General features: G+C 41.4%; 5 protein-coding genes across 7 annotated transcripts in view; 2 read left to right on the top strand and 3 right to left on the bottom strand.

The window, feature by feature from the left end:
• Positions 1-10,342: 10,342 nt before the first annotated feature.
• On the bottom strand, positions 10,343-17,491 carry LOC132795451 (myb-like protein A). The gene is given in 10 exon segments (XM_060806155.1): positions 10,343-10,790; positions 10,860-10,992; positions 11,059-11,166; positions 11,240-11,330; positions 12,403-12,571; positions 12,662-12,771; positions 12,837-12,879; positions 12,881-15,376; positions 15,442-15,844; positions 17,216-17,491. Coding segments are annotated over 9 exon segments (3,531 nt in total). The 5' UTR covers positions 15,799-15,844; positions 17,216-17,491; the 3' UTR covers positions 10,343-10,766.
• A 479-nt stretch (positions 17,492-17,970) lies between these two features.
• On the bottom strand, positions 17,971-19,262 carry LOC132796915 (3-hydroxyacyl-CoA dehydrogenase type-2). The gene is made up of 2 exons (XM_060808268.1): positions 19,105-19,262; positions 17,971-18,884 (listed from the first exon to the last, which is right to left on the bottom strand). Exons 1-2 carry the CDS (start codon positions 19,111-19,113, stop codon positions 18,126-18,128), a joined length of 768 nt encoding a protein of 255 aa, XP_060664251.1. The 5' UTR covers positions 19,114-19,262; the 3' UTR covers positions 17,971-18,125.
• Positions 19,263-19,717: 455 nt separating this feature from the next.
• Positions 19,718-22,127, top strand: LOC132796914 (transcriptional protein SWT1). The gene is made up of 5 exons (XM_060808267.1): positions 19,718-19,951; positions 20,009-20,407; positions 20,763-20,953; positions 21,018-21,336; positions 21,402-22,127. Exons 1-5 carry the CDS (start codon positions 19,840-19,842, stop codon positions 21,623-21,625), a joined length of 1,245 nt encoding a protein of 414 aa, XP_060664250.1. The 5' UTR covers positions 19,718-19,839; the 3' UTR covers positions 21,626-22,127.
• Positions 22,128-22,496: 369 nt separating this feature from the next.
• The window catches only part of LOC132796911 (solute carrier family 53 member 1), a 9,899-nt gene continuing 5,559 nt past the window's right edge, over positions 22,497-26,836 (top strand). The window contains exon 1 of one of the 3 annotated variants that reach the window (XM_060808263.1): positions 22,497-22,583. The gene's annotated coding sequence lies outside the window, so the exon portion shown is untranslated. Of the gene's footprint in view, positions 22,584-25,519; positions 25,878-26,836 lie in introns of those variants that run through there. The other 2 variants (XM_060808261.1, XM_060808262.1) reach the window with 2 other exon arrangements.
• Positions 22,519-24,838, bottom strand: LOC132796913 (transcriptional adapter 3-B). The gene has a single exon (XM_060808266.1). The coding sequence runs from the start codon at positions 24,671-24,673 to the stop codon at positions 22,922-22,924; it is 1,752 nt and encodes a 583-aa protein (XP_060664249.1). The 5' UTR covers positions 24,674-24,838; the 3' UTR covers positions 22,519-22,921.

Raw genomic sequence — 26,836 nt, 5'->3', positions numbered from 1 at the left:
TAATTATTATTAAAATAGTGAAAATATACATAATGATCTATTAGAATATGCCTAAAATATATCACAAAATACTGAAAATATAGCGGATGGTATATATAGTCAATATATATCAATACATAGAGTACTAAAATATACCAGATTGCCAGCCAGGGCAAATAAGATCCCCAGTAAGTAGACGTTTTTATCCATACAAAATAAATAACTTCTAAAATTTGTATCTCATCGCAACCAAGTTTTCAGGAATCATAAAGATAATAGTTATTTATTGTATTCAGCAAAAATTTCGATTCGAAATTCACGATTGTTATTCGTTTTTAATAATTTTGCGGGGAAAGTGAGTGTGGCAAAAATTTGAAACAAACTTGATCAGCATGCAAACATAGCAAGTGTCGTCGAAAAATTATTATATGTCTATCTCCTATAGTCTCTGAGATCTAGGTGTTCATACTGACGGACGGACAGACAGACAGAAGAACATGGCTATATCGTCTTGACTGTTGACGCTAATCAAGAATATATATACTTTATACGTTCAGAGATGTCTCATTCTGCCTGCTGTAATACCCTTCTACCTTAAGTTTAACGGGTCTCAAAATCGATGCTGAAATGCTAACTAAAGCTTCAGCGTTTATCGCCGGGAATGAGAATCAGGAATAATAGATATGTAAGTGCCATATACTAATAGAATTATTACACAAATGAGCCTCGACTCTGTCCACGCTATACTCTACAAACTACACTTAGAAGTCTTAACTACATTTCATATACACATATTATTAAAAATTCCTTGGCATACACTCACCTTAAGCCTACATAGGGATTATTAAAATAAACACTTAGACTCTCAGATTTTGAATTACTAAATTAATCGCAATTAATCGATATGTTCTCTAAATGTTTGTCTGTTTTGTCTCAACGTTCAGACTAGGTTCAGGACTATCTTAGGCAAGCATTTTGCTCTCTTCACCCAGAGAGAATCTAACGCAATACCTTAACTCTGTATTGAGCCTAGCAGCTAATTCGAAAGCTCTAAAATATGTGAGTAGACTGACCCATTCTCCAATCGCAGCAATCGCAGCCATCAGCCAGCATCCTTTCACCCTAGACCACATGCGATGCGTGTAAGCCTCAAACAAATCGAGTCTGCTCAAAATTTGCCTAATCCTGGCCACATGCACGGCATCGATTTCACGGCAAAACAACCGCAGGCAAAGCAGAGCAGAACAGAGCAGAGTCTAGTGCTCCACAGGGACTTGGGAGCTGGTTGCCGGGTTGCTCGGTTACTCGGTTGCATGCAACCAGCTAAGCAGTCCACAAGCTGCTGCAGGTCACAAAGCGGCGCGCGCGTCGAGGCTTTGCCACTTCGACACGGCCAAATTTCACGCCTCCTTTTTGGCAAAATATGTTTGGGAAAGCTGAGAACTGAATGGGAATTACGAAATGCGAAATGGTGGAAGCAACCACCGAACCGAACGAACTGGGCCCAGATTAGGATATGACAAATTTCACGCACCTTCGCAAAGGACTAAGGTGGACGTCGCCAGCGGCTTAGCTTTTGCTCTTGCTCTCTATCTCTATCTCTCTGAGAGACCGTTGGCCAAAAAAATGTCGAAAAGCCGATAATGAAGTCAAGATTGCAATCGAGCAAAGCGGTTGGTGGTTGAACCAACAACCAACAACCAACAACCAACAACAGCGGCAGGACGCACTTTAATCAATCGCAACCGATTTGTCGGCTTAACATGTACAACATGACGTAAATAGTGGCAATGTAGCAAAAGGGAATCTTTTTGAGAATGCGAATGGGAATGGCATTGGTTATGGCCTGTGGATGTGGATGAGGATGTGGGCTCGACAAGGACAAGGACACGGCACAAAGCCTTGCAGGGTGTCGGGCATTAAAGTGAGCAATCGACAAGGATTTGCCCCGTCTCTGGAGGCGGCCACAAAGCGCCCTCGTCGTCAGATGAGTAGCGCATTTGTTTTTGTGTTTTTGTTATGCTCGGCGGCTTCTTCGGGATTAGCGCCCAGTTTTGTCTGTCTAAAGTGGCCAACTAATAGTTGTTGCTCTTGCTGTTGTCGCGGACAGAGCGTGAGAAGCTGAGGCGGACTTAACAGAGCGTAAAATATAGAAAATAGATGGGGAAAAGCAGCCAGAGAGTTGGGAAATTTGAATAGCAGATAGCGAAAGAAAGATTGAGAAATACTAAATGAGATGCCTAATAGATAAAAATTGAGTTGAGCAGCTTTTAGTATGAAAACGCGTAGAAATAATATTGAGATAAAACTATATCAAAATGTATTTTAAAGGTAAACAAATTACTTGAATTTTACTTATAATTTTTTGTTGTATTCTTTATTTATTTACAATCTATCTATCTAAAGATAATAAATAAAGTCTATGACAAAGAGATTAACAGAAAAATTACTTATAATTGATTTTGTAAAAAATTATAGTAAATTCTCCCACAAAATAAACTACTAGATGAAAATAAAATGGAATTTCAATTACTGTAACACTAAAAAAGAAATAAATGAAATTTTTATAGATAAGTAAACATTTTTATATAATCAAATTTTAATTTTAATTAAAAATTAAATACATAGAAAAAAGAAAAGATCTTATTTAAACCTAAATTTAATTTAATGTATAATATATAATAATAAAAAGTTAGAAATAAATTGATTTTCTAGAAAATTTAAAATAAAAGTGAATTTTAACTTGACTTAATAAAATGGAAAGAATATTATGTATATAAAAAATTAAATTAATTTTTAATAAGACTTTAATAAAACAATAAAAAATAAATAGATTGAAAGCAATATATATTTAATAGAATATATGTATATAGATTATATAGAACATTAAATTAAATATTAATACTTCTTTGAGAAAACTACAGAAAACTAAATAGATTGAAAGAAAAATGTGTTAATTTAATATTACTTAAACGGAAAAAGAATAAATTTCATAAAAATTAATAAAAAATATATTTGAATACAATTTGAAATTACTCAATTAATTGTACATAATTCCCCTCAATTGAATTCCATTGCAATGCATATATGCAAAAAAAAAACAAATATATAGTTTAAATTTAAATATAAACAAGTAAGAAAGCTACATACAGTCGAGTGTGCCCAACTATAAAATACTCGATACTCGTTTTCAATAAAACCACATTCTAAAAATGTACCAAATTAGTATACCGGAAAAACATAAATATACACTGAAAGCTAAAATATACCATAGAATATAAAATATACTAGAAATCAATACAAATGCTTGAGTTGAGCAGTTTCAAAGAAGATACTGAACATAGCAGATAGCTTTATAAAATACAAGATTAATCTATGCTAAGCACAACAATTCCAAGCAATATAGCAAAAATATGATATGTGAAAATGAAATTAACATAAATATGGCAAGTCAAATGAATTTCAGGGAGACTGAGATGAAGATAAGCTGATAAAGATACTGTTATTAATATATTAACAAATGAAATGGCTCCAGATAAATGCGAGTCCAAGTCTGATATGAAGATAAATTCAAGAAAATATGAACTTGGTTGGGCTTAAGAGGCAAAGGATGGACACAAGAACTAGATGGACATAAATGCAGATGCAGATATAATGGTTTAAATGCGACTATTATAACTAATCGGAAGTTAGGATCAATTGGCATCGAGAAGAGCAGAGCAGAGCAGAGGAGAGGAGAGGAGAGAGAGCCAACAACTGACAACCCCTCTTCAATACGCCCCCCTCTCAGAGATGGACCCTTGACAATGGCTCAATTTTTATGCGATTTAGTTGTTGTGATAAGACATTCATCGTCGTCGTCGTCGTCGTCGACGTCGCCGTCGTCTCGTGTCGTGTCAAACGACACCCTGGACAAGTCGAAATCAAAATGCGAAATCAAATTCCATTGGCAACCCCGAAAGAGCTGAGCTGCTGGAAAGAGCTGGAAATAATTTGAAAATTACTTTTGTGCCAAAGAGGGCAACATTTTTATGAAGGTCGCGTGCGGTTTTTGCGTTCCTCCGATCGTTTGTCGTTGATAAGCCGAAAGAGTGTATAAATCATTCAAATCTCCATATTGTGTTAGTAGTAGAAAAGTCCTTCCTAACCCCCGTAATACGTAATACGCGACACCCTTGAGGGTCTGTATTTGTTGTATTTGTTCTTGTTCTCTATAAACTTGGGTTTTGCTTTATTGTTTGATAAGTATTTTGATAATATTTTGAGTGCTGTGCGAAAACAATGGGAGTGTATGGAGCGTTTAACACCCCGCTGCGGCTGCAGCCAAACAGGTTTCTCATTATTAAATTGAGATTTATGACAAGACTTGGCCACACTATCTACCCCTCTCACTCTCTCTCTCTCTCTCTCTCTCACTCTCTCACTCTTTCACTCTCTCGCGGTTTGTCCTCCCATTTTAGCCAGCTGGCATTTGGCAGCACAGGAAGAGGCGAGAAGGTAAAGGACAGGTAATGAGCACCTTGGCGTGCCAAAATGACAACCTGCGCGCAAATTGGATTACTTCATTGCAACGCGGTCAGATAAGAGACGAGACGTGGCAACCACAGCAGCAGCCACAGCCACAGCAACAGACACAGCAGCAGCAACGTCGGCTAAGATCAAGCCAACGGCCAAGTTAAAGTCCAACTTAAAGTCCAAGTCGAAAAGGATCTCTCTGCGAAATAAATAAATAAATACAATTTTGCAACCAGGCATTTGGCCGATTGATTTCTCCAGCACGAAAAATGGCAACTGGCAGCAGCAGGAGAAGAAAGGGAGAGAGGGGAGGGGAGAGGGAGGGAAGGAGCAGGCAACTCGCTTCGCAGCTCGCAAATTGCCGCATATTTGTTGAGTAATTACGCTTTAACTTGTAATAAAGAAGACAAACAATAAAACGAGGACCTGGCCATGGATCCCAAGCTAAGGATGGAGTTAAGCCATCGCAAAGCAGTGAATCCGAGGCAGAGAGGGTAGCAAGAGGGGAGGGGTGAGAGGCAGACATCTGGCGGCGCGTTCTCAATTGAAAAGCGTGAATAACAAACGTGAACGGGCCGCAAACGCGCAAATTGGCTAAGAAGAAGTCAGTCAGGAGACACGTCTCATCCCAGTGTTGAGCAACTAATTCGATTCGTTTATACGTAAACGCTTATTGTGATTAGACTGAAACTGAAACTGAATCCCAAGAGTTTCGTTAATAAGCATTAATATTTGAATTCAAGATTCATCTAAAGTTAGATACACATAACATGGTATCATCATATAGATATGAATGGTATATAGATGAAATACTATACAAGTATATAGATTAAGAATAATATGAATTTGAAAACAATGTCGCAATTTGTAATTCGATGTTTACAATGCGACAATATCTTTATCTACTTGCATATTTTTTTCATTACAGTCTTAAGTTTTATGACAATCATCAAGGCTCTTTTAGAGCATAGATAGTACATACTATATGCATATATCTATTTCTATATATATCTTCTTGATTCGAACTGATCCATACTTTTGTGTATTTTTTCCTCGATCATTTGCATTTGATCTGCATCGATCTTCGTCTCAGGCTGACGCTTCTTTCATACATTATTTTCCAGTCCTAACACATTTTCAAATTTCCTTCCTCAACCTTTTTTGGTAGTTTATATACAATTCTTCCAATTCTTTTCATCTTCTTGGTTTTGCTTACTATTATTGTTGACAACTTTTTCTTATTTTGTATGTCCTCTTTGTCTTTTTCTTTGCCCTCGCTCATCTCTTAAATATTTCATTACCTTCATCAACTAAACCTTATAAAGATTTCTTTATTTTAACTTGAATTGACGATGATAATACTCGATTACATACTCGATTTATTTTCAGTTCATATCGTTTTTTATTTCTTATTTTATTTTTATTTTCTTTTATTTTGTATTTTCAGCTGAACTTTTTTAATCTCTTATTTATTTATTTATTTATTTTTTTTTTTTAGTTCATAGTTTTTTTTTAATGTTATAACTAATATAATGTATAATAATAATAACCTTAAATAATATTTTATTTTCTTGCAACTTTTTCTTCATCTTGTGTTTGCTTCTCATTTTTCTTAATCTCTATTTATTTTCCGATTTATGTTTTTCTTCATCCTTTTCGCCTGATTTGCTGTAGCTTCTTTTCTCTGTCATCGATTGTTCGCAATAAGGTTGCCCGCATGAACCTCATCAGTTTTGTCGACTCTCACAGCTTTGATTGATCAGTTGCTCTCTCGTTCGGTCGCTTTCTCTGTTGCTCTCGCGACTTGCGATTTGCGATTTGCTCTCTTCGCGGTTAAGCACAAAACAAATCTTTGCACTAAGCAGGCAGTGAAGCAAGCCAAAGAGGGAAACGTAGCAACGCTTAATTTGCTGTTGAGGATTGTGAGACGGAAACGGCAAAGGAGTCACTCAGTCCGGCAACGGGCAACGGGCAATGGACAATGGGAGATGAAAGATGGAAGGCTGAAGACTGAAGACCGAAGATGCAAGATGGGAGACCCAACTGGCCGAGAGTCAAAGTCGAACTCGAAGTCGAAACTTGAGAGCTGGCAGATTGGGAGACTGGTTGCTTGGTTGCTTGGTTGGTTACTTCGACTGGCAAACCATAAAATGCATTATTATGCTAAATGACTATAAAAATCACGTTTACAATCCATTTATGCCTGGGATAATAACCCATCTCTTTTGAGCAGCGGCAGCGGCAGCGGCAACGGAGCAAGGAAGAAGCTGCCATCGCATCGTAGCCATATACACTTTTGGGCCAGCTTTGGCCCAGCACAGTTCTCAGTGGTCGATAGTTGTCCAAAGAGCGAAGAGCAGAGAGCAGAGAAGAGAGAGTGAAACCCTGAAAGGCAGCATTTGTTTACGCCGCGAATAATTGAGTTATCTGATCCCTGCTAGCCACAAGACAGACACGAAACATGGCAACAGAACACAACTCAGAACAGAACTCGGAATGAAAGAGACAGCCTCTAAATGGGGGCCCAGAGCAAACGAGACTCTAGCCCAACTCTAGCTGGGAGGAGGATGTTGCAATGCAATGCAATGCAAAGCGACCGCGACTGCGACCGCGGCGGCGGCGGCGGCGACGGCGTTGCATGCTGCATGTTGCATGTTGCATGTTTGGCAGCAGGTAGGTGTGGCCGGCCTACGTAGCAAATTGCTGGGGCGCATTAGAAGGCAACAACGCCCAGTTGAAGTCGCAAGTTGCCTGTCCAAGACTTTGGCTCGCTGCCAGTTGGTAATGACTTTATTTGGTTGCTGCGTTAATGGGGCGCTGCCTCAGTCGACGCTGACGTCAACGCAGGCAGCGCAAATTGAAAGCGCATTTCAAAATTTTTCACACCTGAAAATTGTTTCGTTTCAAGATGTTTTTTTTTTTCTTTTCGCTCGCCACAGGGAAGGGAAGGTAAGGGAAAGAAGAAGGGGAAGGGGAAGGGGCGGGGTGAGCTGGGCAAGTGGCAAGTGCAGCGAATTTCATGCGGCCTGGAAACACTTTTCACGTAGCGCCGCTGACGTCGCTGCAGCCAAAGCCAAAAGGTGCCGACCGTCGGCTGCAATTAATCAAAATTTAATTTCAAAAAGCGACGTCGACAGCGGCAGCGACTGCGACGGCAACGGCGACTGCGAAGGCGGCTGTTGACTGCACTTGAAGCAGCCGAAAAAATTGAAAAGGCTAAAGAGAAAACTGGCAAAAGAAAATGTAATTAATCACCAGGCGTTTGTTGTAGCTGCTCAAGTTGTTGTTGTTGTTGTCCAAGTGGTTGTTGTTATTCGCCGCTTCTTGTCTCGTTGTTGGGAACAAAATGAAAAGCCGCAGAAGCAACAAAAGCATCGAGACAAATAACGCCAGCCACATCATTGAAAAGGCGCCCCCTCCCTACTCCCAACTCCCCTCCCTTTTCCCCTTTCCCCTTTCCCACCTTCGCTTTTATCGAGTGAGTGGAAACCGTTAGCAGAGCATAATACTTTATTGACTTGAAATGCGTTCGCTCGCATCGAAAGCCAAAATAATCATAATCACATAATTCAAAGCAGCAAACAAAGGCAATTAAATACGTACTTATGACTGCATCTGATTCGATTATTCCAATAATGATACTCTTCATAAAATATCCATTTCTATTATGCAGTTGTTTTTCCTTCTCTTTTCTTCTCTTCTCTTTTTTTTCTTTTGTTTAGTTCATGATGCATTCCTCACTTATTATTATGCAAATTCTGTTGTTCTTCCGTTTGCTGCATGTTTGTTTCATTTCAGCTGAGAAATTTCACTTATTCTGAACAAAAAGAAGAATATTATATTATTTTGAAATTAATATTAACTTATTTTTTCCCATATATTTTGAACCTTCAGATGCATTTTTTACTATTGTTTTGTTGCTGCCATTTAAATTAAATATTATATACAATTTAATGATTTATAGAAAAACTTTTTAAAATATATAGGATAATAAAAAATATGTTCACGTGGAGTACATTTAAAAAATAAGAAACCCCAAAAATACTCACTTTATTTTCAAAAAGAAATAAAACAATCATCACTCCTAGATGGCGCTGTTGTCCGTTTTATGAAGTTGCAAGAGACGCAACAATTACAACAGATGGCGCTGTCAACGCATCAGCAATTGCTACTCCAACGTATAAGATCAAACTCTTATACGCTGCCATTACGTATAGAAGACGAATAAAACATAAGCGTAGCAACAATTTCGTTTAATTTTTATTATTAAAAATTTGTTATATTGCCTTTCCATTGCTCATTTGCTGTGACCATTCATTATTTTTTATTTTTTTAATTTTTCTGGTCATTTTGTTATTGTTTTTATTGTATTTTGTTTCTGTTTTTATAATTAATTTTGTATTTTGTTCTATTGCTTAATTCATTTCCATAGACAGGGAAACACACTATGCATCGCGTAGAATGTAACAAAATTGAAAGGGTTTATCAAATTTGTTGCACAGTGTATTTTATTTTGCAATTGTTGTGTATTTCGCTGTTTTGTTTGTTTGTTGTTTGGCTTAAAAAGGAAACATGATTCGGTTTTTGCTTGTTGTTCACATTTGCATGTATGACAGACAGACATATATATATATATATTATTTATAAATTTATCAAAATAAATATTTACAACATTTTTGGGATAGTTCAATACAAAATAAAATTAAAAACAAGTATAAAAAATAAAATGTGGGATACAAAAAAAAATCGAAATGGGCCTAAAACATAAATAACAAATAAGTACAAAACAAATATGGTTTAACAATCGATCCGTAAATTAATTAATTCATTAAAATCAATGTACATATTGCGTTTGGCAAGCGAATTCTCGTCGTTTGCAACAGCCATCCACATTCCGTTCCTAATTCTTCAACTAATTAAATACATAATAATTATATTTCATATATAATTCATAAATACCATCAACATTTATGCTTTTGCTATCTGATCTTTCACATTGTTTTTAATTCTTTTCAATATCAATATGCATATTGCGCAAACACTTCGTTTCCTGTCGATTTCATTAACTTAACTTGTTTTTATAAGTTTTATGGGTTTTTTTGCTGCCAAGACTTTCCACTCTGAGCACGATTTTCTGTATTTATATTGAGAGCGATGTATCGATGAAGATTGTAATTACAACACAAAAATTCAATATCAATTTGTGTGAACAAGGAGCGACAATTATTTGTTGAGCAATTTCTGTTTGTTCTTGAGTATTTCTCATCATCATCATCATCTTCATGATCAGACCATAATTTGCAAAAGATTCATAAATTACATAAACTAACAGTATATGTGTAGATAGACAATTATGTTTCATGTTATGTGTTGCTTCGTTGTATCGTTGATTATTCCTTGAGCAAATTGAAAACTGTTAACAAACCGCTTAACATACAAAATTGAAGCATTTGCAAATTCAGAAAAACACTCTCTACAATCTTAAACTTATCTTATAATAATACATCCATCTCGTTCTTTTTCATGTTCTCCTTGTTTCTCTCTCTCTCTCTTCCTATCTGCACATTAGATTTTTGTTTTTTTTTCGTATGTGGGGAAATCACAGCTAAAAGGCAAGCATTAAAGTTATACAATTCTAGAATTTCATCTCGCTCAAAATGTCGTGCACAAAGTGTAGAGCTGGCTGTGTGTTTGTTGTTGTTTGTTGTCATTTGTTATCTATTAGATTTCGTTATTAGTTATGCATAATTATATACATCTATTGTTTATTTGTGTTGTGTTGTGTTGCTATGTTGCTATTGTTTGTTGTTGGTTTTGTCGTTGTTTTTACTTGACTACGCATAATCCATATCAATTTATATAATATTTTCTTTTGTTTTTCCTTTTCGTTTACGTTTTTGTGTTTTGTTTTTTTTTGCGTTTACTTTTCATTAATTAGTTAATATTTATAGTATAGCACCGAGTACAAAAAATTATCAATAAACAGAGTTTTGAATTTTGTTTTTTCTTTGTCGTTTGTTTTTGGTTTTTTTTTTTCGTAACAACTCTTTGCTGCATTGCTTTGCATTCTTGTTCATTCCGCGAACGTTTTAAATGCCTTTGCTCTTGCTGTTTGCTGTATCATTTGTTTATCTGTTTTTGTTTTTGTTTGTTTTAAATTCTACTACTTATATAATGTAATAATTTCTGTTTGCTTTCGCTTATGTCGACGCAGCATACTGTTCCTGTTCGTGTCCCAAATTAATTATCATCCTCCATTCATTCACCGAATTTTACATGGATCCATCGCCAGAAATCTATCAAGAGATACGAGTATTAGTTTAAAGTAGTTTACGTGGATAAGCAGCTTGCCACTGCACACTAACCTGCGAGTGAGAACTATCGCTCTCCACCTGCTCGGAGTAGCAATGCTTATAGTTAAGATAGTCTAGAAGTCTTCTGGGTAATGGCAATGTCTGTATTAGATCTTTTCGTATAACCGCCTTTAGTATAACAAATCTGTAAGCAGAAAATATATATGAGTTTCAACATATTTTGAGCTGCACTTCACTTCATTCAACTCACCTGCACATATGCTGCAAGCTTTGTACATGCTTAAATCTAGATACGGGATTGGTTAATTGCACACGCATTGGTCCATGCTCCGGCCGACGATGCAGAAAGAATAAATATCTGCAAAAAGAGTTGTTCCCAATATCAATTCAATTCGATGCGAACCAAGAAGTTCAGCTTTTAATTCGTTTACCTGCCGCTACGCGAATGCTCGACGGCCTTCTCAATGAACTCGGTTATAGTTTGGGATTTGAACTTGGCATACGAACCAAACGAGAATGTGCCTGTGGAACGAAAGGAACAGAAAGCAAGGTCAATAAGTTAGCCAAACACAAGACAAGACTGTTCACTATCAAAGAAATCTTTACAAAGCTATGTCAGAAGAAGTTGTTCTACACATTTGGTAGCTACTCTCTTTCTCTTTGCACTCTTATCAAATTAGTTTATCGATTTTGAATCTATTCTCAATAAAAAATACAGAAATACAGAATGTACGAATATTACGCATAGTCTAACGTATATTACTAGCAAATTAGGTTATGTTCGGTTTAAGCATACACATGAAGACGTACCGTATTAGCCTAAAACTATCTCCTTAAATTCGGAAATTATTTATAGATCATAAAACCCTCTAGTGCCCAAGACCCCATCTACACGGGCAAAATTTGAAATACCGTTTTTCTGTCCTTATTGCTGTTTGTCTTCTTTTATGTTTTTTCCAAGTCAGAGACCCAAAAATGTTTTTCAATGCGTTTGTAATAGATATCCGAGCTTTTTCATCTCTGTCGTTTGCAGTTGAAAATTGTGCAATTAGGAAATAATAGTTTTGGCAAAAACGCAATCTAAACATATTGTTTTAATATTCTCTAGGACCCAAAACACGAAACCCACACCAAAAAATAGTTTTTGTTAGGCTTTTGTTGCTTTTATAAGGTTTAGGCTGTCCAAGATTTTTGTCCTATAAATCTCAATGCCAGCAAACATACGAACCTTTACTCTTAAGAGATAAGGAAAGCAAAAAAGAATAATTTCTTTTATAATTGGGCGCTAGACGGTTAAATCTCAACCGCACTACGTTGAACCGTGTGACAAAAAAATAACCCATTAAATATTGTACAAGATATGAATATTAATCGCATTTAGATATTCAAAGATGCCCTCTACACCATAAGAGAGGGTCCATTCAATACTAAATTTGAAAGGGTTCCTCTAAGATTGGGAGTTCCGTAAAAAGACAAGAAATGTTGATTAGCTAGGTCTTAGGATTTTAAGGAATAAACGTCAGTTGTCGAACAGAATGCACCCGAGTCGTTGTGTCTATACTTTTCATTCCGTAGACAGATGATTACGACTCACCCTGGTCCTGTTCGATGCGCACATGGCGCACGCAGTTGTTTAGCTTGAAGCTCAACGAGAATATGTAATGATCATCGGAGCTGTCGCGCACTATGAACGATCCATCCGGCTCATTGGAGAGCACCTTCTCGGCCGCCTCACTGGACAGTGGACCCCAGTACCAGCCATACTGCAAATGGGAGAAGTGACGAGCTTAACAACGAGCGACAAGTGACGAGTAAAGAGTAACGAGTAACAAATTATCGAATTGCAAACTTACGTCCTTGACCTTCTCAATACTGGAGGTAAACTGCAGCGCACGCGGCTCTTGGGCAACGTTGCTTTTCTTTGGATCCTCAGTCTCCGTTTCGGCGGCATCAATGGCATAAGCTGCAAATGTTATTGCAAAATATAGAATTAGTTTCCGATGCATGGACGGATTGGCATGCACTCACCCTTTTTTGGCAATGGCGGCAAGGCGCGCGATTGAAACTTTTTTGCGCAGATCGGCATTCGTTTCGTTGCGCTGCTCTGCATCGGCATCTGTGACATTTGCCGCACAACCGGCGGGCGTTGACGACGACGTCGACGATGAGGCAGCTGCCGATGCTGCTGCTGACGCGGCAGCTGCTGTCACATTGGCTGCTGCAGTTGTCGCACTGCTCGCATTGCTGCGATTGCAACGATTGTGATTGTTGCTGCGGCGAAAGCGAAAAATGCTGCAGAACTTTTGCTTAAGATTCAGCGAGAACTGCGATTTCTTCTCCGTGTGCAGCACGTGCTTGTTGTTCGTCTGCTGCTCGCTTGGGGCAAGCAGCTTGTCCGATGAGGTGGGCAATGCGGCTGCAGGCGTCTGTTGTTGTTGCTGCTGTTGTTGGGCATAATTGTTGCTGCTGCTGCTGTTGTTGATGTTATTGATGTTGTTGTTGTTGTTATTGTTGAGCTTATCATTGTCAATGTTGTGCTGTTTGTTCTGCTTGCTCAGATACTTGGCGCTGCTCTCGCCACTATTTGCCCCGCCACCTGCTCCGCTGGTCCGTGTGGTGCCGATGCTGCTGCGCGTGCGTGCCGTCGTTGTGGTGGTGTTTGTTGTGCTTGTCGCACTCGTCGACACGCTCCAGATCGTCTCGTTGCTCGACTTGACGCCCATCCCCTTTGTTGCCTTTGCTGTTGCCGCTCCTCCACCTCCACCTCCAGCACCACCTACTCCTCCGCCGCCACCGCCACTTGCAGCACCACTGCACCAAGAGGATTTGCCAGCATCCGAGTAGAGTGTGTGATAGAACTGCTTCACCTCGTCCAGCGTCATGTGCAGCGGTTCCGTGTCACTCTGCATCACTGGCGTACGATATTTGCCATGCTTGTTGCCACCGCCACCGCCGCCTCCTCCTCCTCCACCGCCACCTCCACCGCAATCGTCGCTCGTCTCGGCCGCCGTCGTCGTGGTCGCCGCACCCGAAGCATAGCGTTGCTTGCGCTTATTGCGCTTGTTGCGTCTACTCGCTGCCTTGTGGTAAGCCGGCTGCTGTTTGCTTCCAACTCCATTCAACTCCAGTTGCTGCTGCTGCTGCTGTTCGAGCTTCTGCTTGTCGAGCAACTGCTGCTTCTCGAGCAGCTGCTGCTGCTGCTCAATCATGTCGACGGGAAAGGCATAGATATCCGAATCGATGGGCACATTATAGAAATCGGATATCTCACGCGTGAAGAGCGCATCGTGCGACATCGCTTGCGTTATGAAGATCGAATCATCCGGCTTATTGGCCGACGACACGTTCAGCGAATTGTGCGAACTGCTCAGGCGACTGTTGAGCGAGTTGCGCGAATTGGGACGCTGGCCATGATGATGCTGATGATGGTGATGATGGTGATGGCCATAGTGCTGATGCGGATGGTGATTGTAGTGCGAATGATAGTGACAGTGGCTCGTGTGACCCAGCGGACTGTAAAGCAGCTGTCTCCGCTGCAAGCTGCTGTTGTTATCCGTTTGTTGTTGCTGCTGCTGCTGCGACTGTTGCTGAGTCTGCGTCTGCGTTTGAGTCTGGGATTGCCGACTGCGCGCTCCGTAGTACAGATCGTAGTCGTGAATCTCCGAGAGACCAGCGCTGTTGAATCGCTGCTGTGCAGCCGCCGCCTTCGCACTGGCAATGCTATCCTGCTCCGTGGGTATGGCCTTAAAGTAGCGCGTGTGATCCTGATAGTAGGGACACAGCGTCTGCTTAATCTTAATGATCGAAACGGGCGGCGGCGGTGATGGCAACGATGGCGAACAACTGCTCTGCTCCGAGGCCTCGGCCTCCTCCTCCTCTTCCTCCTCATCCTCGTCATCGTCTTCGTCCTCGTCAAGCAGATCAATGCTGTTGCCCAGCGAGCTGCTTATGATATTATTGGGCTCATCGTAAATGTTATCCGTATGGCTATTGAGTATCGAATCACTTGAGTACAGATGCTTATTGAGGGCATACGATTCCTTAAGCGTACGCTCAGCGCCGCACAGCAATTGTGTGGTTGCCGCATTGCTGCTGCCGCCGCCGCCGCCGTGGTTGCTGCTGCTGTTGCCACCTGGCAACATTGCTGCTGCTGTTGTTGTTGCTGCTGCCGTCGCTGTGATTGTGCTGCTGTTGGCCATGTGATTGTGATTGTGGTTGCTGTTGTGGTTGCTACTGCTGCCGCCGTTGTCTTGACAGCTGGGCTTGGCCAGCAACAGCATTAGCTCCTGGCTGTTGGCCGCCGCAGCAGCAGCACTGACCATGGTCACATCATCCTTCAGATGCTCGAACGATGATTGCGACGATGTCCAACGGCGCAGGCTATTCACAATGTTCTTCGAGATGGAACGCACCAGCGTGGTCTGTGGCGAATCCTGGAATTCGGGCGGCGGATCAATGGGTGCCAAGGGACCCTTTTTCAGTGTGTTAAAGTTCTCGGCACTCATGCCGCCCTCCGAGCAATTGTCCAGTGAATCAAATTGCGAGACCTCGCCATCGCTTTCCACCATCTAGAATAAGTTGGTGAGCAATTAGTTAGTTAGAGGAATAAGGATCATCAAACAGAGTCTCTTACCTCGATTTCAAACTTGCACATGCCAATGCGATAGGAGTCGCCGCTGGAAATGGAACTGTTGGTGGTCAAAGGGACGCCGCTGTCATCGCTCAGCGATGCCGCCGCATTCAGTTCGATGCTGTTGGCGCTGACGAGTTCGTGGTCACGTGGCGTTGCAGCTGCAGCTCCCGTTGCTGCCCCCGTTGGTGGCATTATGCTGCTAAAGCTATCGCTGCTGCAAATGCCAACTGCAGTTGTACTGCTTGAACCCGTTGAACCATTGCAGCAGAGTTGGATCGCATTTTGATTCCCATTCGAGTTGTTGCTGTTGCTGTTGCTGTTACTGTTGCTCTCCTTAAGCTTAATGGACGATTCCATGTTCTGTATATAGATGTGTGTGAGTGTGTGTGTGTGTGTGTGTGTGCTGCAAATTGAAAGCGTATCGCAAATTAATTGATGGATCACATGCACAAAACCGGTTTGCAAGCGAACCGGTTCAAATGGCAAAGTGTGTGTTATGAATGATAAGTTGATTAATTGATTGATTAATTGATGACACACATCGCCATTGCAACGCAGTGTGTGCGGCACACATCACATGACCTTTGGGTGCGGCGAAGTTGCCACTACTGCTGCTGCTACTGCTGCTGTTGCAACGACGATTGCAAGCGAATGCAACGAATTGAAGGTCAATGACAGTTGCGTGCGCCTCAATTTACCACCCCACCCTCCTCCTCCTCCTCCGCCCGCACTCAGCACAAGAGCCCCAAAAACCGAACCACAACGAAGCGAACCGAACTGAACTGAAGTGAACCGTTTCGTTCAGCATTTTGCTTGTGCGCAGAAATTGCTTGGCGAATTTTTTAGTAGTAGATTTTGGGCGTAGATTTTTTGCTACATTTTCAACCAACAAAAAAGAGGTAAAGCAAAGAATGCGCTGAAAATGCACACATACAAAACACACACACACACACACACACACTTGCACGCACACTGTCGTGCACCCCCACACACTCACACGCATACACCCACACAGTCACACACAGTAGCGTATACCAACACAAGACCAAAACATTTGAGTGCGTAAAAAATGCTGCGCTGTTGTGTAGTACGCTAACTCACACATACACACGGGACAACACACACACACACACTTATACACATGCAGCACCGCCCCAAAAGGAGTAGCCGGGAAATGCGACGCTGCTGCGCTGCTCGCTGCCACTGCCGACGTCGCAGTCATCATAGCTTTCGTAGTAAGTCGTGCGCCTGTAGTAATTTTTTTTTGATGCCGCTGCCGCTATTTTAATGCGAATACGACGTCGACTGCGAATGCAATTCGCTTTATGTATGTATGTGTGTGGAAGCGAGAAGGCACGATAGTGATAACAAATATTCTTATTAGAATTTTTGTCACTTTGTATATACACAACTTGGGCACCCATATACTTGCATACACACACACACACACACTTACGAAGGGGGCTTAGGTGTATGTTGGGAGCGACGCAGAGGCCGCGGGATAGAGGCAGCGACAGTAGCTGACATGCACGTAACACCTTTGCTTAATTTAATTATTGCTCTCCTGGCTCTCGCGTACTCACTGCCAGACACTAATACACACGCACTCATGCACCACACATATATGTAGATTTTTACATTTCTACGTGTGTCGCACACTTTTACACACAAACACACACACACATACGCACACTATCAAACACACAGTCGTACAGATAAAATGCATTAGCATTCATTACAATTCCACGGCGCATACAATTTTCATTGCACTTGCCTTGCTCTTCTGGCTTGTGGCTCTCTTTCGAGCCTCGGCTGGCTGGCTGGTTGGTGTTTTCTCTCTCTCTCTCTCACACCCAACGCCTACAGATCGCACTTTTTGCTTAACACACGCACTTTGTTAATAACACACATATTGATTATTGCTTGCATTTGCACACATTGCAATTGTTTTTCGGCTGCTGCTTTCAATTTCAGCATTATATTTTATTTGTCCAAAAACTCCCGACGTCGCTTCAGCGTCGTTTCCAGCAGCGTGACCGCAAACTGAAAATTTTCTACTTGCTATTTAATACCACAAAATATACCATTCATATACCACTGCCCTAACTATTGAGCTGGCTACACTTTATATGTAGAAACAAAAGCTGAATTATTTTAAAAGCTTTTTTGATGCTTCTTTTGTAAAAACAGAAAATATGTAAAATAGTTAGCAACTAACAAGATTTTCAAATTAAAATAACAACCTCTGTGTACAATTACCTATTATTTTGCAAGGACTGCAAATAATAATTAACTTATAGCAATATAATATAAAGCAAAAAGCTTTTAATTATAGATCAGAGTAGATATGTACCTCAATGTATTATTTTGTGTAACTTATTCAATTTTATTATTATATTAATTAATAAGCTAATAATAGTAGAAAATTAAATATAAAGTAATAGCAAAAATACCATTAATGGAGACTAAACACCAGTGTTACCCCAATTGCTAGTGATCGATAACATTTGTTTAAAATAAATGAAGGTGTAATTTTAAAAAGTTTATTCTGAACATTTTAATTTGTTTAATGCAAACACAATCAACTTATTTACTACAAGCCCATGGCTCCTATTTTCTTCTCTCATTTAAATGCAATCCTGATTCTGAGCGAGTTAGGAAAGGAATCCCAACGATTCAACATTCTAGGGCATCATACGCAAGGCGCCATCCAGGCGAATAACTTCACCATTGAGCAGCGGATTCTCGTAGATGGCCTGCACCAGCTGAGCATACTCGCTGGGCTCGCCCAGACGCTGCGGGAACGGTATCGACTTGGCCAGGAACGTGCGCACCTTCTCCGGCAACGCAGCCAACATGGGAGTGTTGAACAGACCCGGCGCAATCGTGCAAATGCGAATGCCCTGAGTGCTCAGATCCCGAGCAATGGGCAGCGTCATGCCCACCACAGCAGCCTTGGAGGCGGAGTAGGCAGCTTGGCCAATCTGTCCATCGAAAGCAGCAACGGAGGCGGTGTTAACGATGACACCACGTTGGCCATCCTGATTGGGGGCATTGGCGCCCATCAGACCAGCGGACAGGCGAATCACATTGAATGTGCCCACGGTATTAATGTTGATCACACGCTGGAAATCCTCCAGTTTATGGGCGACATTCTTGTTAAAGTTAAATGTCTTGACAGCCGTTGCTGTGCCGGCACAATTCACCGTCAAATCGAGGCGACCAAACTTATCCTTGGCCGTCTGCAGCGCTGCACTCACATCCTGCTCAGAGGTGACGTCGACGGGCACAAAGACTACTTTGTCTCCCAGTTCCTTGGCCACTTCGTTGCCCTTGGATGAGGGAAGATCGGCGAGCACAACGCTGGCTCCTTGCTTCGCCAGACGCTCAGCTGTGGCACGGCCCAGGCCTGAGGCACCGCCAGTCACAAGAGAGACAACGTTCTGGGGGGTGAGAGAGAGGGGGAAGGTTGTGTAATAACAATAATTTTGCATGTACGGTACAAGGTACAAAGACAGAGAGAGAGAGACAAACAAGACACAGTTATTCTTAGCAGACATTCCAATTGGACTTTGTACCCCCAACGAATTGTCCACAATTATTATCAGCACTCGTAGTAAAAACAAACAATGCTTCAGCCAGTTCAATGTACTATGTACTTACTTTGATCATAATGCTGCTTGTGGGTTAAATCAAATGAAATGAAATGACTAAAAACAACTGATTGAACAACTGTGAACTGGAAGAAAGCTGCAAGAGACTGCACGAAAACACCGGTTGCTGTTTTTGCCGCTAGAGTGACGACTTGCTGTAACGCGGCTGGTCACACTGCTGGCGTCGAGGGCTACAGCACAGTAAATAATAAGCCGTTACGTTACGCAGCATTACGACGCCACGTAACTACTGCACGTCCCATGTATTTTTTTTGATCTGCCATAAGCCTACAATATAAGGCCTTCAGCAAAGCTGAGTATCATATGAAGTAAATATTTTAGGTACTCTACTTAAAAAAATGTTAGCTTCTTAATACCAAGTCAATTGCCAATAACTAATAAATAAATAGTAGTAGTAGTCGAAAAGTAAATTGATAAATCACTGTTACAATAACTTTAACCGAGAATTACCGAGTCTTAAGTAAAATTCGTTTATATGCCAGTATTTTCATTTTATTAGTATTTATTTTTAAGATAACGACCGCTTAAAGCATATTATGACACTAGCTGAATTTAGTATATTTGTACATATAAATTTAAAATTATGCATGCGGTCACACTTGCTGCAGTAAACAGCTGTGAATTGATCCTATTCGCAGTGTTATTTATCCGAAATTTTACCGTTGTTCATTAATATAGTTTTCGGTTCTATGAGACGCAAGAGGAAACGCTTTAAATTGGAAAAATGGAAAGAAAATTACAAGCTAACGCTAATGACGTGAAAAGAACATCAGATAAAGCCAGTGATGATGATAAAATTCAAAATCTTATAGTCAACAATATGCGTCAACATCAATGTAAGTGAAGTCGTTAAGAAAACAAACAATTCCATTAGTTAAACATCATGTTTGTAGCACGTCGCTTCCAAGCACCAGCTCAGGAACGTCTCGAGCGTCTGCAGTTGAAGCTCAAAAGTGGTCGCATCACCAAGGAGAAACATGTCCCCAAAAGACCCACAAGAAGCGCCACTAGCTCCGGATCCAGCAACCACATGGAACGCAATATTGGCAAGTCGAGTTCATCGTTGCGTAATTTACTGTTAAGCGAAAGCTTGCTATGCGCTGTTGCTGCATCACCTTCCCCAAGCAGCAGCTCCAATTCCCGTCGCTCGTTGCCCACGAATCCATTTGCCAAGTCAACTGAGAGCAACAGAATCACCGAAAGCAGCGGCGGCATAAGAAGTGCATGGGCCAAGCCTAAAGCGCTGATTGATGCCAGCAATAGGCTGCACCACAATCGTCCTCTGATAAGCGGTAAATAACCGATTTAATAATTAAATACACGAAGGGAAAAATAAGATTACAAGTCCCTATTGTCATGGCAGTCTAACCATTTTCTTTTTAAATTTGCACATACATAGTTAAATTTTCTTTTTTAGAAATTAAGATCTTATTAGCGATAATATTAATTCTGAAAATGTTCTTGCAATCGGTTAAGAAACTAAAAAGTTTTCGACTGCAGTTGCATTGTATTATTTAATGTTAATGTATTCTTAACAGTCTTAGATATTTTGCTCATTTTTTGAATATTTTCTTCACCATAATATTTTCGAGCACTCCGAATTATCACCTGCTAACAATTGTTTTTTTGTGTATTCTTATGCCACAGCAAACTGCCGTCTAGCTTTGCTACAATCATCGCTACAGGAGACGCAACGGAATGATAACGACAATAATAATAACAATGTGCTGCCAAATAACGCAATGACCGATGATGATGAACCCATGGAAATTGAATCCATGGATATAGATCCAGAGCCGGAGGAGGAGCAGTCAGCAGTCGTCGATGATAATGATGAGGTTAGATTTAACTAGCTTCCTCGATTTTACCACTTAACTAATCACTCTATTTTTGACACTTTAGAAACCTAAACTGGATAATGCGGTTGCGGATGATGTGGACAAGAAAGCTAGTGAAGAGCTGCCCAAGCGAATGGTTGATCACATGTATTACGTGCTGGACACTAATATACTCATGGAGAATCTATCGTTTGTCGACGATCTCAGTCATTTGGCGTTGGGCGATAGCAAAGGCAGCATGCTCTTTATACCGTATGTTGTCATTAAGGAGCTGGACAGGATCAAGGATAGACGTAGCGAGGATGACGCAAGCAAGCGTTCGGCTGCCAGAAAAGCAATACGTTATCTCAACGATAAGTTCGACAAAAGCCTAAGAATTCAGGGTATATAGCTCAGTTATACATAGATATCAAGTAAATGATCTTTATTATTTTGTTCTTTCATTTAGGTCAATCTGCGTTGGAGGATGCAGAGCACCTGATTGAGGTTGATGGTGGAGATGATAGCGTTGTGAATTGCTGCGTCCAGCTAAGCGCTCAAGTGCCCAAATTGACGCTGCTCACCAACGATGCCAATTTGCGACTCAAAGCAAAGACATCGTCCATCGCAGTTGCCTCGAGCTCGGATTTATTAAGTCGATATCACAAGGACTTTGGCGGCTTGCAGTCATAACAAATAATGTGCTATTGTTTGAGACTAAGACTGCATCTGTGATACGATGTTTTTTCAGATGGAAGTTGAGAGTGAGACAGACAGACAGAGAGAGAGAGAGAGTGTAGATACAGATAGAAAGAGTGAAGAAACCATTGCACCGCGGCCAATATGAAGTACAATCGCATCTGATCAAACAGCCTACATACATAGAGTATATGTTATATAGAAATGTATTTTGAAAGACATCACTCTTAACTGTATATAACAGTTTACTATTATCATAATTACCCTTACCCAAATGTAAATACACACTTACATTACCATAAAGATCAAGCAGTCAAATCGTAGGCTGAATTATAAGCCACGACGTTTATATTGTACATAATATGATAAGATACATATTTGCATTTTGATAAGCCACCAAATACACAACTTTTCTAGGGTCCCAGAAGATTGTTAACATTTTTGCGGTGGCAAATTAATTGTAACAAAAATAAAGCAATATAAATATGTTATTAAACGAAATACTGTATAGAAATGGAGGCTTATTTGTTGTCCAGATATTTAAGCAGTTTATTTTACAAGACGAATGGACATAGTTTTGTCTACACGATTCAAGTAGAGTATTTGCAGTTCGTTGTGCTTGCTACGCTGTGAAATCTTTGGCATTTCTTTTGTATTTCCTATTGTTTAATTTTAATTAAGAGCAAACCGGAGACGCCGCATACTGCCAACGACTTTGGCAGCCTTATCGAAGCGTAAATAACATTTTCGGGAAACGTTTTGGTGCCGCTTCCTCTGGCCAACTCTGGATGCAGTTCGTCGTCATTCAAAGCGCACTGAACGCTCGTGTGGTGCGGTGGTGTTTTCAATTCAAACGATAGTATAAAAAAAGTTAAGAGGGAAGCGAGTTTCTTTCTGGGTGACAGCGACAACTTTATTGCCTGGCACAATCGACTTAAGCTATATAAAAATTGTATGTATATGAACTAGAAGATGTATATATATGATTTATATATAGATAAGTATTAATATTATTATGTCTCTAAATAGTATATATATGCCAAACGATCTCTTTCTCCGCTAATGTACAAACTGGCGAGTTGAAGTTTTAAAGTGATTATTATGATTCTGCTGTTTTTTTGTTTTTTCTGTTTTGTTTCTGTTTTGTTTGTTTTATACACATTGCAATTGCAAACTGATATCGGTCCATTTATCGTTGTGACGCTCCCACTGCTGCAGCTGTTGCTGCCACAACAGTGCCGCCCGATGCAGCGCCATTAATTGACGCCAGCTCCAGGCCAAGCTCCTGTCCTACAATTTGCCATCGACGCCGGCGCCTCCAGCGCCCAAGAGCTGCATGCGCTCCAGCTGCTCGGCAAGCGAACGCTGCTCGTTGGTTAGCCGCAATATCTCCTGCTTCTCCTCGCTGGTGTGTCCCTTGCGCTTCGCACGGTACTGCAGCATCCGCTTGTAGCACTCGAGGATCTCTTGATCAATCGTGTCCAGCTTACGCTTCAGTTCAATGCGTTTTATCTCCTCGCTGGCAGCGGCACGCAAACGCTTCAACTCTTCGCTGTTGAATTGCGCCACTGTGCTTATTTCTGCCGTGACCCGTTTGATCTCCAGCATCACCTCGTCCACATCGTCGTGGGCAGCAGCGGCAGCGGCCAGCTCATTGGCATCCAACAGTCCGCTGTCGACGAGCTCCTTTTTCAGGCGCTGCTCAATGCCCACGCCATGCTTGAGCAGCGCCAACGAACGGAAATTGCTCGAGCTGTGCGTGTTCTCATTGCTGCTGCTGTTGCTGCTGTGCTCGCCAATGGCCGCCTGTTCGCTGGGCAGCGATTCATCCATCAGCGCTGAGACCAAACGTTGTGTCAACGGTCCCGTAATGCTCTCCTGCAGCATGCCATCGGCCTTCTTCAACATGCCTGCCGCATTCGTTGTCTTCTGACGTGCGCCACCCGGTTGCAAGGATTTCATGTCCTCCTGCGCCCAAACGGTGGCGTAGTGCGGTCCCAGCGTGGGCACCGGCGGCACAAGGGGGCCGCGATACTGCTCGAGCAGATCGTCAATCAGACGGAGATCCTCGTTGGTCAGTGGCATGCAATATGGCTCAATCGATAGCCAAAACTTATTCGGCATATCGTTTTTGGGCATGCTTACTTTCGGCAGTTGTTGCTGTTGCTGGTGTGCATGTTGCTGTTGTGTGTGTTGCTGCTGGGCGTGCTGTTGCTGTGGGTGCTGCTGCAGCGTGGTGGGCAGTGAAATGTAATCCATGCTGTCATCCGTGTGCACAGCCATCGGACTGTTCTTGTTCAGCTGCTTGGCAACGCCGCCTTGGAGTTGCTGCTGCTGCTTCAGTATCGTCATCGACGAATGCTTCTTGCGCACTCCAGTTGGTTCATCGCGCAACTTGCGTTTTGAGGAATTGCCCGCTCCATGCGCTGGACTGCCAATTCCGCTGCCCAGATTGCCAGCAGCGCCAGCGTTGCCCGCTCCAGCCAAGCCACCAACACCAGCGACACCGCCAGCTAGAATGCCATTGAGCAGGCCGTGATTAACAGGCGGCGAGCCGGGCGGCAACCGATCGAGCTTTCGACGATCCTGACGCTTCTCATCCTTGTCCAGGCTGTCGTATTCGGCTTTGAGCACACGCGCACGTAAGGCCACATTGGAGAGCATTAGCTCGAGTTCCAGCTGCACGGCGTCCAAGTCTTCGGCGGCTAAATAATCGTCGGCGGGATGCTGCAGCGCTGCTGCCAATGTGGGCAGCTGTTTAGCAACATCGCGACTGCGTATTAACGGTATTATGGCGCCACTTAGCATCGCCAGCACATCGTTGTCCGCTGCCGACGCTTGCTGTTGTTGCTGTTTGTTATTGTTATTGCTGCTGCCTGCAGCTCCTGTCGTGCTGCCCGCTCCGCCACCGCTGCCTGCGGCGCTGCTGCTGCCATTAGTGTTGCTGTTGTTTGTCAGCAGTTTACCAGCTGAGATGCCAAAGCCAGCGCCACCGCCACCACCAAAGTGGTTCATTTTAACATTCTTTAGATTTGTACTCATCTCCCAGCCAGTAGCAGCCACTACGCAGTTATGCGTCTTGCTGTTTTTTTCGCGTTTTTCTTTTTTTTTTCTTTGTGTGTGCAAACAAATACACAATATATATTTGCAAGAAAAATGAACGAGCGTCGTTTGCTTTACTTGCGATTACCACGATAGCAGCGAGACCGCAAGATAGAGGTGACACTATCGATGTATCGATATATTCACGCATTTATACATAGATTGGGTAAATTGAGAAATTCATTTAATAGTTAAGATAATAGTAAAACATATCCACATATTAATTACTTTTGCGAGATTTATTTTTGTAAACTTTTCCTGAAAATACATCCTATTTATAAGTCACCTATATGTATATTTGTATGCATTGCTTGAAAAATTGTCGAAACCTAATTCGTGCCATCTTTAAATATGGTAATACGTAGTTATAACCTTTAACTCTATTTATCTGCTAGAAATGAGCATTTTAACAGGCATTGATTAACTTTGATTACAAAAACAAAAAAACATTTTTCAAAGTTAGCTCGTTTTTTCTTAAGATACGCAGTTGGCAGCACTGTTTATATACCGAATGCTTATCGATAATTGTGCTTAGCGATAGCTGCGCCAGGGCACTGATTTGTAATTCAATTAGCCCAAACAAAGAACGGATGCGCGCAGTAATTGTTTTCAAATTGTTGATTCTTTTTCGTTATTATTTACCAGCTGTAAACATGAAATAAATATTAAATATTGCCAGTACTGATAAGGCGATAAGAACAAAAACTTGCGATCGGTTTTAAGCGCGCATTTACCAATACTGTTCTCTCGATAAGTAGAGCGCAGTGTACAATGGTAGCCCTGGTATTTTGTTTCGTTTGCATTTTCGGTTCTTTGTTGTTCCGTGTGCGCGGCGATATATTCTGTGATAAAGCGTACTTAACCAATTCGTTAATGTTATCAATTTAGTAATGCTTGGGTGGTGGGCTAACCGCATACCTGTTAACGTGTGCGCGTAACACAATATTATAAACGTGCCACCAAACAAACGACAACAAACATCATCAACATAACAACACCAATAGAAAGAAAGAAAACAACACAAGAAGATAGCAGCGGACACAGACAACAAAAACAGAACAAGGAAGGAGGAGAGGAGCAGCGCTGCAGTCAGCTTTTGTATGTCGTCGATGAGAGCGAGAGAGAGGGAGATGTGTAATTTTATGTAATTGAAAAGCAATTTCAAATCAAGCAAGCAGCAGCGAGTCAGTTAAACTTTAATCTCGTGATGCCTTCAATTAATTGGGCTATCCAATCACAAGACGCAGTCGCAGTCGCAATCATTACAATCACAATTGCAATTGATTGACAGCAGCTTAACAACAAAAGCAACAGCAACACCAAGAATAAGAACTTATCTGTCGCCTTCTGCAGTTTTGCTGCTGCTTTCATTTCGCCAGAATTCTTACTCTGAGTCAGAAGAACAAACAGCAGCGACCAAAGGCGCGCTTTGCATTTCTTTGGCTCTTTGACAGCTTTATTGATCAAATATTTAACATACATATGTATGAATGTACATGTACATGTGAGTGTGTATTGGTATTTGTCGAAAGTGTTGTTTAGTTTGTTATTGTTACTGTTGCTGTGTTAGTTGTTGTCAGTTAGTTGCTTTATCAGCTGCTTATTTAAGCCCAGCAGACAAAATCACGACACACTGAGCGACGCAGAGCAATTGTGACTGCACTGATAAGAGCAACAACGCAGGCAACAAGTGTTTTACTGCTGCTACTGTTGCTGTCGCTGCTGCAGCAACGAAACACAGTCGATCAATTATTTATGTATGTTCAGTTTGAGTGGCAACAATCCATCAAACTGGCAGACGGACGGACGGCTGAAAAGATGGATGACGATAGAGCGACAAAAGTACGGATAAACACGCGTTTAGACGGAAAGACAATCGACTAGACGGTTAAGCAAGTGTACAGGCGGATTGAAGTACGGTAAAATAAACAGCCAGACGATTAGATGAACTGTAGAACGGACAGAAATTAAAAAAAAAAAAAAATATGAACGGACAGGCAATCGGATTAGCAAAGGACGGACAGATGAAGGGATGAACGGAAGAACTGATGAAAAAAGAAGGTTAACACAAAGAAGCACAGATGGATAGACAGTCGATAAGGC

Source organism: Drosophila nasuta, chromosome X (assembly GCF_023558535.2).
Source record: "Drosophila nasuta strain 15112-1781.00 chromosome X, ASM2355853v1, whole genome shotgun sequence".
NCBI classification, from domain to species: Eukaryota; Metazoa; Arthropoda; class Insecta; order Diptera; family Drosophilidae; genus Drosophila; species Drosophila nasuta.
The sequence above is the reverse complement of the archived record's forward strand: the minus strand, read 5'-3'. Positions and strand labels throughout refer to the sequence as shown.